Source organism: Budorcas taxicolor, chromosome 11 (assembly GCF_023091745.1).
Source record: "Budorcas taxicolor isolate Tak-1 chromosome 11, Takin1.1, whole genome shotgun sequence".
NCBI lineage: Eukaryota > Metazoa > Chordata > Mammalia > Artiodactyla > Bovidae > Budorcas > Budorcas taxicolor.
This window is the reverse complement of record NC_068920.1, coordinates 32,894,478-32,911,592: the sequence shown is the minus strand read 5'-3', so window position 1 is coordinate 32,911,592 and position 17,115 is coordinate 32,894,478. Positions and strand designations below refer to the sequence as shown.

At 50.7% G+C, this 17,115-nt stretch overlaps 1 protein-coding gene across 1 annotated transcript; it reads left to right on the top strand.

The window, feature by feature from the left end:
* The first annotated feature begins 3,161 nt into the window (after positions 1-3,161).
* On the top strand, positions 3,162-15,449 carry ABHD16A (abhydrolase domain containing 16A, phospholipase). Its single transcript, XM_052648000.1, has 20 exons — positions 3,162-3,333; positions 4,316-4,372; positions 5,089-5,155; positions 5,403-5,489; positions 7,852-7,937; positions 9,557-9,630; positions 9,816-9,938; positions 11,272-11,386; positions 11,497-11,598; positions 11,906-11,969; positions 12,395-12,444; positions 12,888-13,011; positions 13,429-13,533; positions 13,768-13,831; positions 14,147-14,203; positions 14,353-14,415; positions 14,546-14,622; positions 14,707-14,805; positions 14,901-14,947; positions 15,122-15,449. Exons 1-20 carry the CDS (start codon positions 3,202-3,204, stop codon positions 15,203-15,205), a joined length of 1,677 nt encoding a protein of 558 aa, XP_052503960.1. The 5' UTR covers positions 3,162-3,201; the 3' UTR covers positions 15,206-15,449.
* Positions 15,450-17,115: the final 1,666 nt, after the last annotated feature.

Below are 17,115 nucleotides of genomic sequence, written 5' to 3'. Positions count from 1 at the left end.
TGGCTGAGACTCCACACTCCCAATGCAGGGGGCCCAGGGTTCTATCCCTGGTCAAGGAACTAGATCCCACCTGCCGCAACGAAAGATCCTGCATGCCACAACTATTCATTAAAAAAAAAAGATCCTGCAACTAAGACCCAGTGCAGCCAAATTAATTAATTAATTAAAACAAATTTTAAAAGGACTTCCCTGGTGGTCTAGTGGTTAAGAATCTGCCTGCCAATTCAGGGGACATGGGTTTGACCTCTGGTCTGGTGGCTTAGTTGGTAGCCTGCCTGCAATGTAGGAGACCCAGGTTCAGCCCCTGGGTCAGGAAGATCCCCTGGAGAAGGAAATGGCAACCCACTCCAGTATCCTGGTCAAGAAAATCCTGTGGACGGAGGAGCCTGGCAGGCTACAGTCCATGAGGTCACAAAGAGTTGGACACGACTGAGTGAGTAACACTTTCACTTTCTGGGAAGGTCCCACACGCAGTGGGCTAACAGGGCATGGGCACAGCTACTGAGCCTGTCTTCTGGAGCACATGCCCCGAAACAAGAGAAGCCTGTGTACTGCAATTAGAGAGTAGCCCCCTCTCACCGCAATTAGAGAAAGCCCTCACGCAGCAACAAAGACCCAGCACAACCAAAAATAAATAAATAAATAAATTTTAAAATTATAAAAACAAAGAAATACTAAAAAATTAAAGAAGAGAGAGAGAGAAGCCTATGCAGAAGAGGTCATGGCTGTCCACCTCCCATCAGTCTGAAAGTACATTCCATGTTCTCTCCTCCAATTCAAGAGACTAGCCATGAGGGAAGAAGCTGAGTCTTCATGTTGGTTTCTAGGGAATCCAGCCCAAGTCAGCATACTCAGTCAGAATTCCCTAAATGACTGAGAATGACTTCCTTTGTGGCTGCCTGGAACATTCCAGACTGCTTCTGAGCCCCTGATGAATATATCAAGTTGTTACTCAAGGAGAAGAATAGCAGGGGCCTAGAGAAATCACTGATCTATCCCTTTGCCCCAGAGAGGATTCTCTTAAGGTAGCTCTTCATATTTCTCTCATAGTGTCTTAATGTGTTATTTATTTTTAAAGGCTATTTTTGAAATTGTTTTTGATGAACTATTTCATACACACCAAATACTACATCTAACACACAACTGTACAATGGCTAAATAAACTGTGGTATATTCACATAACGATAGCAACAAGAATGAACAAGTCACAATGACATGCAACAAGGTTGAATCTCACAAACATGGGAGTAAAGTCCGAAACAAAGGGCATGTGCTGTATGATTCCATGTATATAAAGTTTGTTGTTGTTGCTTAGTCACTAAGTGATATTGGACTCTTTTGCGACCCCATGGGGGAGAAGGCAATGGCACCTCACTCCAGTACTCTTCCCTGGAAAATCCCATGGATGGAGAAGCCTGGTAGGCTGCAGCCCATGGGGTTGCTAAGAGTCGGACACGACTCAGTGACTTCACTTTCACTTTTCACTTTCATGCATCGGAGAAGGAAATGGCAACCCACTCCAGTGTTCTTGCCTGGAGAATCCCAGGGACGGGGGAGCCTGGTGGGCTGCCGTCTATGGGGTTACACGGAGTTGGACACGACTGAAGCGACTTAGCAGCAGCAGCAGCAGCAGCGACCCCATGGACTGTAGCCCACCAGGCTCCTCTGTCCATGGGATTTCCCAGGCAAGATTACCGGAGTGGGGTGCCATTTCCTTCTCCAGAGGATCTCCCTGACCCGGGGCTTCCCTGGTGGCTCAGATGGTAAAGAGTCTGCCTGCAATGTGAGAGACCCAGGTTCAATTCCTGGGTGGGGAAGATCCCCTGGAAAAGGAAATGGCAATCCACTCCAGTATTCTTGCCTGGAAAATCCCATGGATGGAGAAGCCTGGCGGGCTACAGTCCATGGAGTCGAAAAGAGTCCAACATGACCTGACCCAGGGATCAAACCTGCATCTCCTTCATTGACAGGGGATTCCTTACCACTGAAGCACTTGGGGAGCACCTGTATAAAGTTCAAAAACAGGCAAAAGTAACGTCTGAAGTTAAATTAAAATAGTGGTTACCCATGGAAGGATCTAGAGATTATCACACTAAATGAAATAAGCATGCATCATGCTAAGTCACTTCAGTCGTGTCCAACTCTTTGTGACCCTATGGACTGTCATCCACTAGGCTCCTCTGTCCATAGGATTCTCCAGGCAAAAATACTGGAGTGGGTTGCCACACCCTCCTTGAGGGTATCTTCCCCATCCATGTTGCTTAAGTCTCCTGAATTGGCAGGCAGATTCTTTACCACTAGCGCCACCTGGGAAGCCCAAAAGAAGTAAGTCAGAAAGACAAGTACCGTATGACATCACTTACATGACACAAATGAATTTATCTATGAATCAGACTCACAGATATATTTAATTAGTGCACCTTTCTGTATATGTGTTTACTACAATGAAAAGCTAAAGGGTTTATATATTATGTAGGTGTAAGGTACAAAGAAAAAAAACAGCATACCTTTTGAGAAATAGAATATTACCCTTTCAGCCAACGATCCTCTATGCTGTGTAACAGTGTTATACATTTGCTCTTTATCTTTCCCATAATTGATCATTGAATTTTATGTGTTTTTTAACTTTACACTGTGGTGTCATATTGTATGTAATTATGGTTCTGAGAATTGTTCACGCTTAAGTGCGATAATTCATCCTTTTGTTTTTAACCAGTGTTTCACACATCTTAACGATACTGAATCTTCCTATTCATAACCATGGCGTAGCTATTTATTCAAGCCTTCGCTTACCTCTTTCAGTAATTTTTGTAATTTGTTCCTAACATCTTGCATTTCTTTTCTTAGATGTATTCCTAGATATTTTTGTTGCTCTTTTCAAACGCTAATCTTACCCCTTTTTCCCACTGTCGCTCGAGAGTCTGCCAATATTAAGGGGCAGAAAAAAGTGACTTAACCATGTCTCATGATAGTTCTAACTCTCCACGATCCAAACGCCTGCAGCTAATTTCTGACCACTGCTGCACCCGTAGCTCCGAATGCAGGAAACCCTACTCAAGAAGCGCTGAAACTGTCTCAACTGGGCGCGAGGCGGAGCCGGTACGTGCTGACGTCAAGGGCACGCAACACCTTAGCGGCCCTGGGAGGGCGGGGCTGACAGGGGGACCTGCTGCTGGAAGAGCAGCGGCCCGGGCCGGGGCCATGGCGAAGCTGCTGAGCTGCGTCCTAGGCCCCCGGCTCTACAAAATCTACCGGGAAAGGGACTCTGAAAGGGCCCCGTCCAGCGTCCCTGGGACTCCAACTTCAGTCACTAACCCTCACTCCAGCTCCTGGGTGAGTCGATTCTCCCCTGGTTAAAAAAATATTACGGCCCAAACCCCTTTGCGGCCTTTGCTCCCCAGAAGCACCCATTATTGGAAGTCGGGAGAGACTGCTTGTCAAGCCAGTTTTCCGCAAAGTCTGTGCTCTTTGTGCTTCCTGGGTTAAAGTCGCGCCTGTGGACTGACCGCCTGCTTTACTGCTGTTTGCCAGTGCTTTCTCATTCCGACTGCCACTCCTAGCTTTTTCCTTTCGCGACCCCTCACCCTGCTCTTCGTGGTTCATGCCATTCCCAATTGACTCCTAAATCCTGGAAGAGAACCCGCTCGGATTCCGGAGCTGGATGATTTTGCCTTCAAACTCTCAATTTCCTCGTACCCCGTGCCTCACCCGGTTCCGTTTATTTCCCCTGGCCTTGAATTTCAAAATGACTTCTGCAACATTTAATATATCCGGTCTCCCCCACCCCACCCCTAGTCTACCTAAGAGACCTCAGGATCATTGTGTTCAAGAAAGCCGGTGAGGTGGTAGGCAGTGCCCCTAAATGCGCTCCTTCTTTTTATCGGTAGTCTCAAATTAGGTCCATTGTACTCTACAAACTGCCCACCCCCAGCCACATTCTCTTCCTTAATGAATCTGCGCTTCCGATGCTTTTCTTTTCCTCTTAAAGTTGTCATGGTGTCGTTTCTTCCCTAACCCCGATCCCCATCCGCCCACCACCCATTTGAAACTCGGTTGTGGAAAAGGAGCAAAAGTCGGCCAAAGCTGCTTTCACTTTTGCTTCCAAGTCCAGGCTCCTGTGTTTGTTCTCAGGATCTGGAGTGAGAGATCAGGTTATGAGTCAGGGTGGGGAAGAGGGGAAGCAAAGACGTCCCAGGAGAGATGATTTTGGGAGCTAGGACTAGAGTGTTGGAGAACACACATCAGGCCTTCCAAAAGGGGTGGTGGAGGCCTTGTCAAGGAGCAGGGTCCTTAATTTGGCCATCTGTTTTGGCAGGATACGTACTATCAGCCCCGTGCCCTCGAGAAACATGCTGACAGCATCCTGGCACTGGTATGTCTGCCCTGGCATCTGGGACTACCGCATCTTTTCAGATCCAATTGCCCTCTTGAACCTTCTCCTTCCCATGCTGGGAGAAGGCAGTACCCCTGGGGGTGGGGGATGCTCTGGGCTCTGCAGCAGGCATCTCCAACACACATACACCCAGACAGCTCTCCAGCGTGCATACTTGGTACTCCCCTTTGGCCTATGCACGGCTTTCTCTGGGGCAGTGTGAACCGTTGCGGAAACCGTGTTTACTTGCGGGACCATCCGCAGGTGCTGAGTCCTGCAGTCCCCAGTGACCTGTCCTCCCTGGCAACTAACCTCTTTGGCTGCAGAGACAGCTGTTCTCTCTGGCAAGGTTCCTTTGGTGACATTTGTGCATCTCTTAGGGACCGGGCCAGGGACTGTCCTGAGCAGGGCTGATTGAAAAGGCTTGATTACCTTGAGTGGAAAGAGACTGGTCTTTAGGTGTGATGAAATTATGTCAAGAGATGATGAGAGGAAGACAATAGAAGCCGTGCCAAGTTTTCCCAGCCTCTGTTAACGCGCTGACACACTACCTTTCAGCAAATAATTGAGCACCTTCTGTGTGCGTGGGGTCATGCACAGAATAGGTACTTGATGTGATCTCCCTCAGGTTATTCACTTTGCTCAGAGCCTAGACCCGGTAATGGCAGACCTGTGTGTGTGTGTATTGATTGCTTGTCCCTGTCTCTCTGCTGCAGGCTTCAGTCTTCTGGTCCATCTCTTACTACTCCTCTCCCTTCGCCTTCTTCTACTTGTACAGGAAAGGTCAGTGTGACTTCAAAGGTGATGGGACAGGAAATGGGCAGATCGTTGGCAGCTGAGCCGATTCCCCAATGAGGAAAGGGGACCTGGGATGAGGATGGCTTGGCTTCCCTCTTCCATCAGGCATCTTCTCCCTCTGAGAGCCTGCTGTCCCCCAAAGAGGGTGTGGTGGGGAGGTTGGGACTGAACTTGGCAGAGGGGCTGGGGGCCAGTGGGAAAAGCTTTTCACATAATCCTTCTCCCCTCCCAGGTTACTTGAGTTTGTCCAAAGTGGTGCCATTTTCTCACTATGCTGGGACACTGCTTCTGCTGCTGGCGGGAGTGGCCTGCCTCCGAGGTAGGTGGAGAGGGAGCCTGGTTTGGATCTGTCCATCATTGGGTAAATATTCATTAAATACCTTCTGCAAATACCATTTGGTGCTAGGCCCTGAGGGGAAGTAATCAGTGGTCAAGACATGATCTTTTCCTTAAAGGGCTTGAGTCATAAGCATGAACAAATACTTAGCAAAAAGGTTTGCTATTATCTAGAAAAGCTGCACATACCCTCCGACAGTTCCATACATATCTATGTATATTTGTAATAATCCTACACTGGACTCCATGACCCCACATAGCAGGATGGATAAATATGTTAGAAGGTCGAGTCCTAACCCAGAACACCAGAGAGCAAGGCACTGGACGAACTGGTTACACTCAGTTACACAGATGAATCTCACAGATGCAACGGGGACCACCAGATAATTTATGCACTATGTTTCCATTTACATAAAGTTCCAAGGGATGCATAAATAAGTGGTACAACACGGAAGAGAAACACAGGCATGACTGTCTTAAAAGTCAAAATTAGGGAGAGTGATTACCTGGGAAGGGGGAGAGAACAGGCTGGGGAGGACCCCGGGTGGGAGGCGGCTTTGTTCTCTTTCTTGACCCCAGTGATCAGCCCAGGAATGTTTGCACTTTAAACTGAATGTATGCTTTATGTAAATAGGTTATTATCTCACAATTTAAAAAATGAAAAGAGATAAGCCAAACCATTGCCCTCTGGGCAGCTACACATGATGAAAAGCAGGTGAGGGGGATGCCTAAGAAGGGAGTGGTGGGATCAAGAGCTGGGCAGCTGCCTTTTGGTCCAGTCTGGGGTGAGGACCTTCTACCCGTTCTGCCTCCTGATTTCCACAGGGCTGAGCTTCCTCCCCAGAGAGGCCCGCCCTGCCTATCTAAAAGTTGCTCCCATTCCTCAGTTTTGTCTTAATTTTCAATTTTACTTTATTTTTCCATTGGAGGGAGAAATTAACTACAGAGAAGTCCAAAAAGCAAAATCAGAACTAAAATGCTTGTTTTTTGTGCTTATTGCTTCAAATACCTTTTGTCCATAAAATACAGTATTGGCCAAAAAGTTCATTCAGGTTTTCCTGTAAGAGTGGACAAGCCTGAACGAATTTTTTGGCCAACCCAGTGCTAAAGCATTACAGAGTTGGCGTTCCTATTGGAATCTTCCCCAGCCCCAGAAGTAACCATTGTCATCTGGTGTGGGTTTTTCTTTTTCCTGGTTTATATTTGTATACTTTTACAAAATACCGACCTCATTTAATCACATCTAAACTGCTATGAATTGTAAATGCATATCAATTGCAGCGTTTTCAAAAATAATCTGCATCTCAGAATCTGTGCAAAATGACAAGTATAAACACTAGATAGCATTTGGAGGGGTGCAGTTTACATTTTTAGCACAAATGACATCATTCCCTCCAAATCATTCTTCAGCTCTTCTCATTCTCAGTATTGTTTGGGGGCACTCACTCCCCTTGATGATACATAGCATTCTAGTTCCTTCTGCTTTTATTTTCTTTATAGCCTTTATCCCTCTCTTCATTTTTCTTGTTTTCTCATTTATTGTCTCTCTCCAGCCCCACCCCACTCCCAACCAAAATGCCACCTCTCTGAGCACCAGGACCTGTGTGTCTGGTTTCCTGCTGTCTCTCCCCCCGTCTGTCCCATTCCTGACACTTGTCGGGTCAGGAGAGGCAGAGAAGTCAGTTGAGACTCCCCAGCAGCGAAGGGAGAGCAGATAAGATCAATGAGGGGCTGAGCAAAGAGAAAAAAGAGCTCAGTGTTGAGAATGGCATTCGATTCAGGGAGGGAAGGGGAAGGGAGGCAGGGGAGGAATTGAAAGGAAGCAAAGATGGACCCGGGAAACAGGAGAAAGGAATTTGGACAGACAGGAAGAGTGCTGAGAGGCACAGTTAAAAGAGAATGAAGACAGAGGAAGGGGACTTGGATGTAGTGAAGAAGTAATTATGGGATAAGAACTGTGAAGCCAGATGCATGGAGTTAGAATTTGCAGGAAAGGGACAGAAAGGTAGCACTGGAGAAGTAGAGGGACAAGGAGAAAAGCCCAGTGTCAGCAAGGGTAAAGCCTGAGGGCAAGTGACAAGTGTTTTGAGACTGGGAAGAATGAACTTCCTGAAGGGTGGAAGGTCCATAGTCTAGGAAGAAACCAACTGGGAGAAGCTAGGGAGGGGAAGAATGCCAGTGGCTGAAATATGGAGGAAGGGAGTCAGCTCAGGTCACCTGTTTCCCCAGATCCAGGGCCCTCTGTTCTTCTCATTTCTCTTTGCCCATCTCTGATTCTCTTCCTGAAACCCTCCCATCTTGCTTCCCAGTTTTCCTAATATGGTTTCCTATCCTCTCTCCATCAGGCATTGGCCGCTGGACCAACCCCCAGTACCGGCAGTTCATCACCATTTTAGAGGCAACACATAGGAACCACTCCGCAGAAAACAAGGTGAGAGGCTCCGCGTCTGCCCAGTCACCGGCCAGCATCGCTCAAGCAGGCAGATGTGTTTTCCCCCCCGCCATGCTGGGCATTTGCTTGCACATGGCTGGACCCCCTCTCCTCTCCACAAGTACACTGTCCGCCCAAGGAAATTTCCCTCCCCACTTCTGATGGAATATTCCACTAGTGCAATCCTCTACCCTCCATCTGCAGAATTGTCTAGACGTGGAAACATTCCACAGCATTTCCTAGAAGGGGCTTTCCTCTCTATCACAACAGCTCGTTCTCCCAAATGTTTGTTTATTTTTTGTGTGCACTGAACACTGTACTAGTTTTGTTCAGGGATGGGACAAGACAGACAGGTATGTCCATCCTTGTGCTCAAGAGCACACCATGGTGCTGGGAGGGAGAAAGGCTAGGGCAGAGTGTTTTTGGAGTTGCGCCAGCCCAGCCAGTGCCAGCATGTGATTATCTTTGAGAAGGGGCTTCAGGGCCCTATAAAGCTCTTTCCTTTTACAAAGAGGTCTCTGGATCAAACAGCCCTGACCACCATTGTCAGATTACTGGTTGCTCCACACCACCACTTATGGAGCTTTGTAAGGATGCTCCACCATGCATTTTGCATACACCCTTTCTAATCCTCACAACCACAGCGAGAGGTGGCATTATTACCCTTCTTTATATGTCTGAGGAAATAGAGGCAAAGAGAGGTTACAAGACCCAGGCAGAGTCACCGAGCAAGGAAGTGACTAAGCCTGTGTTTGGGTCCAGGCCTGAATAGAGCTCGCCTAAAATTTGCTTCCCTGCATTTTGTTTTGTTTCACCATTTACATTTTTGTAGAATGTTTCTGTTGCTCTCTCTCAGTCCAGTTATTTTTGAAAATGTCAAAAAAAAAAACAAAAACCAGTCTGTGACAGAAAATAAAAAAACTATTCTCAAAATAGAGTGCTGGGAGCTCTAGGGGCGGGGGAGGGAACACAGCAGAGTGGAAGGAATACAGCGCAGCTCCCGCTGCCCTCAAAAAGCACGTGGACTGATCGGTGGAGGGAATGGAGGCACAGAGGGTCTGGGTGACCCGTGGCTGCAGGAGCTGAGGGAAGGGAGGTGGCCAGGAAGATGGAACAGTAAGAGAGAGCTTGGTTCAGATGGTGGCCCGGGTGCAGAGGGTCTCCTGTATGTACGACTTCCCTCCTTCCCTTTCACCCAGTCTTGGGACAGATGTTTCTATTCCTCAAGTCAGCATCGTGTGAAGGACCCAGGTGGGGAAGGGAGCAATGACCAGCCAGCAGGCCCCCTGCCTTCTCCCTCAGAAGCACCAGCCCCTCCAGCCACCCCTGCTGGGGGTGAGTCAGCCTTAGATTTTAGAAAAGTGAAGTGTCTTTGGCTCCTCTTCTGGAGGAGGGCAGACAGGTCAGTCTTGATACCTTAATAGGGCATCCTGTCTTTCCTGATTTTGCTGGTCCTGGCAGAACTTTCCATCTACCAACCAGAGGGTGCTGACCTCTGCATGTCCCTCCATGATGTTTGGGGGCCAGTCCTCTGGGTGGTGGGAGTGTCCAGGGAGGGTAGGTGGGCCTCCCCGCTCCAACTCCCCTTATCATCCCCCATATCTCTCTGCCCACCACAGAGACAGCTTGCCAACTACAACTTCGACTTCAGGAGCTGGCCAGTTGACTTCCACTGGGAAGAACCCAGCAGCCGGTGAGGCCCCAGTTCTTTTGCTGCCTCCCTGCTCTGACGTGTCCCCCACCTCCAGCCCCTCCTGGGGTCCAGTGCCTGCCTTCCAGCACCGTCTCCTCATTCCTAGACCCCACCATCCTACGGACCTCAGACGTCTAGCTTGCTGCTCCTCACCCCATGCTCCCCTGCATCTTTCCATTCCTCAGGAAGGAGTCCCGGGGGGGCCCTTCCCGCTGGGGTGTGGCCCTGCTCCGCCCAGAGCCCCTGCACCGGGGGACGGCCGACACCTTCCTCAACCGAGTTAAGAAGCTGCCTTGCCAGATCACCAGGTAGGAAGGCAGGGAGGAGAGGCGAGCTGAGTGGAGGGAACATGGGCTGCGGCTCCAGGACAGGGTGCTCCACTGGAGGATGACTGTCATTTATTAGGCCTGGTGCCATGGCTATCGCATTGTGTGTGTGTGTGTGTGTGAAAAACAAGAGGTTCAGAGAGCGTCACAGCTCCCCAGGTGGTGCCTGAAGAGCTGGGATATTAACACAGTTGCGTCTGACACAACAGCTCTTTCAGCAAGACCAGAGGTTGTGGGTGGGGAGGGGACGCACAGCCTTGGCTGCCGCAGGGTCTTTCGGTGGCTGCGGCCCTAGCCTGGCCCCGCTGCTCCTTGGTTTTTCCACTGTGAGGCAGTTCCAGCCTCTGCATCTGTGAACAGCCTGCCTCATAGAGTTGGTGAGATTTAACATACTCCGAAGGGCTTCCTCCTTGCCTGGATGCCTGAGAGCACGAGGTAAAGCCCAAGTAACCACAGTGACCACCCGGATCTTCCAGTGGCCGGGCCACTGTGGGAGTTTTCTGTTGCTGGGGGCTAGGAGGCAGGTTGGAAGATACCAAGGAAGGGGGTGGACTTGGTGGTGGGTTTTGGACTGTGTGCTGATTGATCAGAGGGATGAGCCAAGTTTGAGATGTTGAGGGGGGGATGCTGGACAGGTTTGTAGTGTTTTCTGGGGACAGATCCTCCTTTGGGATTGACTGGACATGGTTAACTATCTTCTTAAGGAGCGGCACCTGCCACATCTGATGTGTCTAAATTAGTGCATTTGTTCAAGAAATATTTATTAAGCCCAGAGTACCCTGTGCTAGGCTCTTAGCACCTACTACATGGCAGATAACCAGGCATACAGTAATAAAAAGTATTATTTATTTGGGGACTTTTAATAAATACATTAACAGAATCATAATTGTTAATTACTTTGCTTTTACTTGTTATATATACAAAATATTATCTCATAAAACTTTCAAGATCACTATGTGCATATGTGTGTCCTAGACCTCGATATAAAGTATCCTTAAAAGGTTGCAGTAAAAATAGTTAGAGAAGGGAGTTCTCTGCCAGTCCAGTGGTTAGGACTCCACACTTTCTCTGCTGAGGACATGGGTTCAATCTCTGGTTGGGGAAGGAAGATCCCACAAATCACACGGCACAGCCAAAAACCAAACAAAAGATGTTTGAAAAATTGGTTCATATATTGGTTCATTAAATCCTAGAAAAGGAAAAACGAAACTGTGAGGGTCAGAGGTGAAGCAGACCACAGTGTGTGAGTGCTAGGGCTGGGATGGTCCCTGGACTCCCCTGTGTTTGAGGTTCATTAACCCTGTGTTCCCCACAGCTACCTGGTAGCACACACCCTGGGGCGCCGGATGCTGTATCCAGGCTCTGTGTACCTGCTCCAGAAGGCCCTCATGCCTGTGCTGCTGCAGGGCCAGGCCCGACTGGTGGAAGAGGTAAGGCCCCCCCTTACCCATCAACCACCCACCCCCACAGCCCTTCTCCCTCCAGCCTTGAATGTGGCCTCCTGCCCTTCCAACTTGGCCAATGCATCCCCTCCGCTCAGTGTCATGGGCGCCGGGCAAAGCTGCTGGCCTGCGATGGCAATGAAATTGACACCATGTTTGTGGACCGACGAGGGACAGCTGAGCCCCAGGGACAGAAGCTGGTGAGTGGGCACAGGGAGCCCAAAGGTAGAGCGTGGGGAGGGCAGTGGAAGTGCTGGGGTCTGCTGCAGCCCTAAGGAAGCCCAGTGGGGATCATCCCAGCTCCCACCTCCTCCCTACCAACCTCTTGGTATAGGAAATCCCTGTAAGAGGGAAATGGATGAAGGAGTTGGCATGCAGGGACCAAGAAGACATCATCGTAATAGTTGCCTCTTAGTGCTTACCACATGCAGGGCCCCCAGAGGCTGCCCTTCCTGCCAGTAGGGGGATTTTCAGTCCCAACTGGGCTTCTTCCTGCTCCCTTTCTAGGTGATCTGCTGTGAGGGGAACGCAGGCTTCTATGAGGTGGGCTGCGTCTCCACACCTCTGGAAGGTAGGCCCATGGCTCAGCCCTCTTTCCTCCGCCCCTTGGGATGGAATGTCCCCACCTCCCCACATGGATAGGACCTCCCGGGGCCTAACCACCTTCTCTGAGTGAGGTTTGAGACCCTTGCCTTTCGGGAAAAGCCTACTACCCATTTGCTTTGCTAACCTTACATCCCCGCCTTGGGCTGTGTCCCTTACCCTATTATGCTCTTGGTTCTGTTCCCACACCTCAATAGTCACATCTCTGTCCCTTCTGCTACATCAGAACCTTTTTGTCATCTTCCCATTCTGAGAAGGCTTGGAGTTATTTGCCTCTGAGTTGGGTGTTAAGAGTTCCAGTGTCCTTCTGCTCCTTCCCCCAGAGCTAGGAGCAGAGAGTGGCCAGAGGTCATAGGCCATGAGGTCCCAGCCCTTCCTCCCTCTGTGTTACAGCTGGATATTCAGTCCTGGGCTGGAATCATCCAGGCTTTGCTGGAAGCACGGTGAGACCTTCTCTGAAATCTCTTCTTTTTCCTGAATTATAGTCTGTCTCCCTGTGGTCAGTCACTGGAGTCAGGGAAAGGGGTCTATATTTCTGTAGGACCTCCCACTCACCTGTGACCTGGGTGCCAAGGGCGGGGAGCTGCAAGCCTCCTCCTCTTACACTGGGGGTTTAGTAGGAGGAGAGATAGTGGATCTTGTTGTAAATGACTGGTTTCTAGAGAGAACAGCCTCTCTCTTGGCCCTATTCTTTCTTTAATTTTAATGCCACTGACAGGAGTCTATTCCATTAAGTAAGATGATAGCTCTCTGAATTGTCTGTTCAGAGCTGCAGTTCCATCTTCGCTGTCTATTGCAGTGTAGCTGCAGGAAGGGTCCATGCTGGGAGGGTGGGGGTGGTGGGCAGGGGGTCTTTTGTGCTGACCCTTTGCCCTTCTTCCTGCAGGGGGTGCCGTTCCCACAGAATGAGGCCAACGCCATGGATGTGGTGGTCCAGTTTGCCATCCACCGCCTGGGCTTTCAGCCCCAGGATATCATCCTCTATGCCTGGTCCATCGGCGGCTTCACTGGTACCCACCTCCTTCCTATCCTGCTACTGTAGGCGCCCTCAGGCCATCTCTGTGTCCCCCCGGGAGTAGGGTGGAAGAGAGAATAGGTGGGCTTTCTGAGTGGGTCTGGAAGAAGCTATCATATTTGAGTACACTTCACATTTCCTTCCACCCTTGTGCCCGATGATTAAAAGTAGAACCTGGGCCTGGGGTGGGGAGATCAAGGAGTAAATGTTGCCTCTGGTATTGTCTTCAGTGCGCTTGGTTGTTCTCTTTGGACAGTGCCCTGGCCGAGTGAAGTGAGGGGTTAAGGCGAGACCTGGGGCTAACTTAGTAGGGAGGATGGGGTGGGCCTGTAGGGTCAGGGGGATGAGGGTGGGGGTGGGGGTGGGCAGGAGCCCCTTGGTCCTCACCCTTTCTTTCCTTTCCTGGTACCAGCTACGTGGGCCGCCATGTCCTACCCAGACATTAGTGCCGTGATCCTGGATGCCTCCTTTGATGACCTGGTGCCCTTGGCCTTGAAAGTCATGCCAGACAGCTGGAGTGAGTGCAGCTCCCAGGCCTGCCCTTGAGGGAAGAGGTGGGCTGGGCCTGGGAGACGTTCTCACTGGAGATGGTTCCCCTCTGTGTGGGTGGGGAGTAGGCCGCCGCATTGTTGAGAAGCAGGGGGACTCCCCTGTCTGGGAACCTCCATTTTCTCTCTCCACAGACAGTGGGGACCTCTGTGTTGGGCAGGGGCTTCGTGTCTGCTGTCCTCTCACGTTTATCTCACGTTAGGGGGCCTGGTGACCAGGACTGTGAGGCAGCATCTCAATCTAAACAATGCAGAGCAGCTGTGCAGGTGAGGGCTGGCCAGTGTCTAGCACCCAACACCCCCCCCCACCTCATCCCCTGTAGAGATGCTGCTGGGACCAAAGTGCAAGCATAAGCCACTGCCCCGTGTCCCCGGAGGGACCCTCCCACCACCCCCAACCCCTCCCAGCTTCCCTGGGACCCTGGACCTTCTCATGATTTGGCAGCTAGGAGGTTCATGCCTGGCACAGCAGGGATCTCCTAGCAAAGCCTGAAAAAAAATATAGTCAGTGCTGGGGTGAGGCAGTCAGTTTCACCTGTCCCTGCTCTGAGGTCTCCCTCCCCACTGTGCTGTCCTCTGAAGGTACCAGGGCCCTGTGCTGCTGATCCGCAGAACCAGGGATGAGATCATCACCACCACGTGAGTGCCTGGGAACTTCTGCCCTCCTGGATCCCAGAGACAGCCAGGAAGCTGTTCCCTACCCCAAAGAATGCCCGCCAGAAACCCAAGTATCCAGACCCTTCCTCCCCAACCTCCAGTCCCTCCAGTGTCCATTCTTCTACCCCCAGGGTTCCTGAGGACATCATGTCTAACCGAGGCAATGACCTCCTGCTAAAACTCCTGCAGCATCGGTGAGAACCAGGGTGTGTGTGCGCACACATACATGTTTGTACTGACGTCAGTGCAGGGAGAGGGGCGGTTCGGGGATGAGGAGTGAAGAGGACTGGGGTCCTGACCTCCTGTCCCGGTGCTCCTCCATAGGTATCCCCGGGTGATGGCGGAGGAGGGTCTTCGAGTGGTGAGGCAGTGGCTGGAGGCCTCCTCACAGCTGGAGGAAGGTGAAAGGGGATCTGCTGAGGGCTTTGGTTGGGGGCCTGGAAAGACCAGGATGCTGATGGGCACACGTCTCTCTCTATGACCAGCCTCGATTTACAGCCGGTGGGAGGTGGAGGAGGACTGGTGCCTGTCTGTCCTCCGCTCCTACCAGGCAGAACATGGGCCTGAATTCCCCTGGAGCGTGGGTAAGGAGTGCTGGGGCAGAAGGGGTTGGGAAGAGTCCAGGAAGGGGGTGAATACCCAGATGGGTAGCCCATGTTTGAGCACCTTCTCTCTGCAGGGGAGGACATGAGTGCAGACGGAAGACGGCAGCTGGCTTTGTTTCTGGTGAGCTAAGGCGTGGGAAGCAGGAAGAGGGTGCCTGAATGGCCAGGGGCACAGGTGGGGCTTGGGGACGGGGGTACCCTGTAAGCAATGGAAGGAGCAGCTTCTTTAATGTGGGTAGTTGGTTCAGAAGGTGTCCGTGCTCTGCACCCCACCTGTCCCACCTTCTCCCCTCAGGCTCAGAAGCATCTGAATAACTTCGAAGCCACACACTGCACCCCACTCCCAGCCCAGAACTTCCAGATGCCGTGGCACCTCTAGGGACCACACTGGGACTCATTCTGGAAGAACGGATGGACGGAGACATGAGGAAGGACCCTGTTTGTGATTCTCTGTGTTTATTTTGCTGTTTATAGTTTCTGGCAAGCAGGGGGACCACCCCTACTTCTCACCGTTCCTCTTGCACGTTTCCCCTCATCCATCTGGCAGTACCTAACCTTCCCAACACACACCCTGCATTAAATGAATGAATTATTCCTAATAATTAATAAAAGTATTTTTTCTACCGGCTGGCTAATTTTGTGACTTCCCAGCTATCCAGGAAGCCAGGGTTGGGAGTGGAGAAGAGTTGAAGCTCCAAATGACTGGGCTTTGAGAGACCCCACTTCAGGCAGCCAATTTAACCCTCACCATCTCTGCTGTTGCCCCAGGCAATCAGCCCCCAACCTGAGTGGTCCTTGTCCAGTGGGGCCCCCACTCTCACCTTTCCCTGGCATGCCTAGTACCATCACCACTGTGTAGCGTCCCTGGTGCCTGCCTAGGTCTTCCTACATACAACCACCCCAGGAGACCACGGTTGCCTCCAATGCTCATAGTTCATGAGCTCTGTTGTTTACAAAGTACTTCCTAGCACCTGACTTACACTTACGCAGAAATTCTACCGATTTCTAGGTCCAGCCTGCATGGTTCCAGCATCAGAACCTCCAGTTTTTCTTGCTTAGTTCTTGCTCTTTCCATGGGGAGTAAGGAATGGCTTGTTTCCCATGTTGGATGCAGCAAACCCTGCACAGCCTCCTCACCATATAGTTGCTCACCTTAAGTCTCTCTCCTCACAACCTCTTTGCACTTCAACAAACACAGGCCCTTGCCAGGGACTGAGGACAAGGTGCCAAGGACTCAGGTCTTCCCAGAGCCATACTTGGCCTTATTGGACAGCTGTTAGAATATTCTTGGTTTGAACCAGGAAACACTATTGGTTCCCTGTAGTGTTAGTCGCTCAATCATGTCTGACTCTTTGCCACCCCATGGACTGTAGCCCACCAGGCTCCTCTGTCCATGGGGTTCTCCAGGCAAGAATACTGGAGGGAGTTGCCATTTCTTCCATTCTATTTCCATTCCTTGGACGTTGGAACAGAATGAGTCGCTCTCGCACCCATCACTTTGTTGCCTGGCCACCTTCTTCCCTTGGAAACCTCTTTTCCAGATGAAATACCCCTAGGTTTACCACCCTGGGCTCACCATTTTGAACAAGATACTTAAGGTGAGCAACTATATTGTGAGGTTCAGGATACAGTCTAACTTCAGTGTCTCCTCCAACCTCAATGCACAAAGCTCCCCTGCAATCCCAGGGGCAGAGGCTGTCTGCCTCAACCAGCTCAGCGGCTCCTTCAAGGGAAAGACACTTAGCCTCCACTGGAAGGAGTGATCTGAGACTTGTCAGGTGACATGATGTCTGCTATCTGGGGTTAGAAGAGACTGACTGCAGCTCCACAACGCTCCACCTTTAGTCAATACTGGAGAGCTGATACTGGCACCCCTCCCCTCTGTCCTGTCCTAGGGAGCAAACAGGGTGGAATGTGAAGCTGTGGGACCAGCTGCAGGATTCTGAACCTGGCCTTCCAGATCCATTAGGTCACATTAGTCCTGTGGAAACTGAGTCTTTGTTCAGCCAAGGGAACCTCCTTAAATGCAAATAGGGAGCCCCACATCTCACACCCTAGAGACAAAGTACTCCTTCCTCCCTGCTGCCATGGCCAGTAGGGATTCTGTTGACCGGCCTCTACCACCACTGCCTCTCCCCCTTCTTCCTGCACTTTCTATAGATAACAGCGGGTGGGCCATGAGGGGCCCTTGGATCCTGAAGTGAGTGGGGAGAGGTGAGGTTCAATATTTGAATTCCTGACCACGCCACCCAAAAAGTCTCAGTCTACCCTCTTAGATGACTTCCTATC

Excerpts from the sequence above, each read along its gene's own strand:
- ABHD16A (XM_052648000.1), top strand. The coding sequence starts at position 3,202 with ATGGCGAAGCTGCTGAGCTGCGTCCTAGGCCCCCGGCTCTACAAAATC. Across the intron at positions 3,334-4,315 it reads ACCCTCACTCCAGCTCCTGG|GATACGTACTATCAGCCCCG; the intron begins GTGAGTCGATTC and ends CTGTTTTGGCAG. Across the intron at positions 7,938-9,556 it reads ACCACTCCGCAGAAAACAAG|AGACAGCTTGCCAACTACAA; the intron begins GTGAGAGGCTCC and ends TGCCCACCACAG.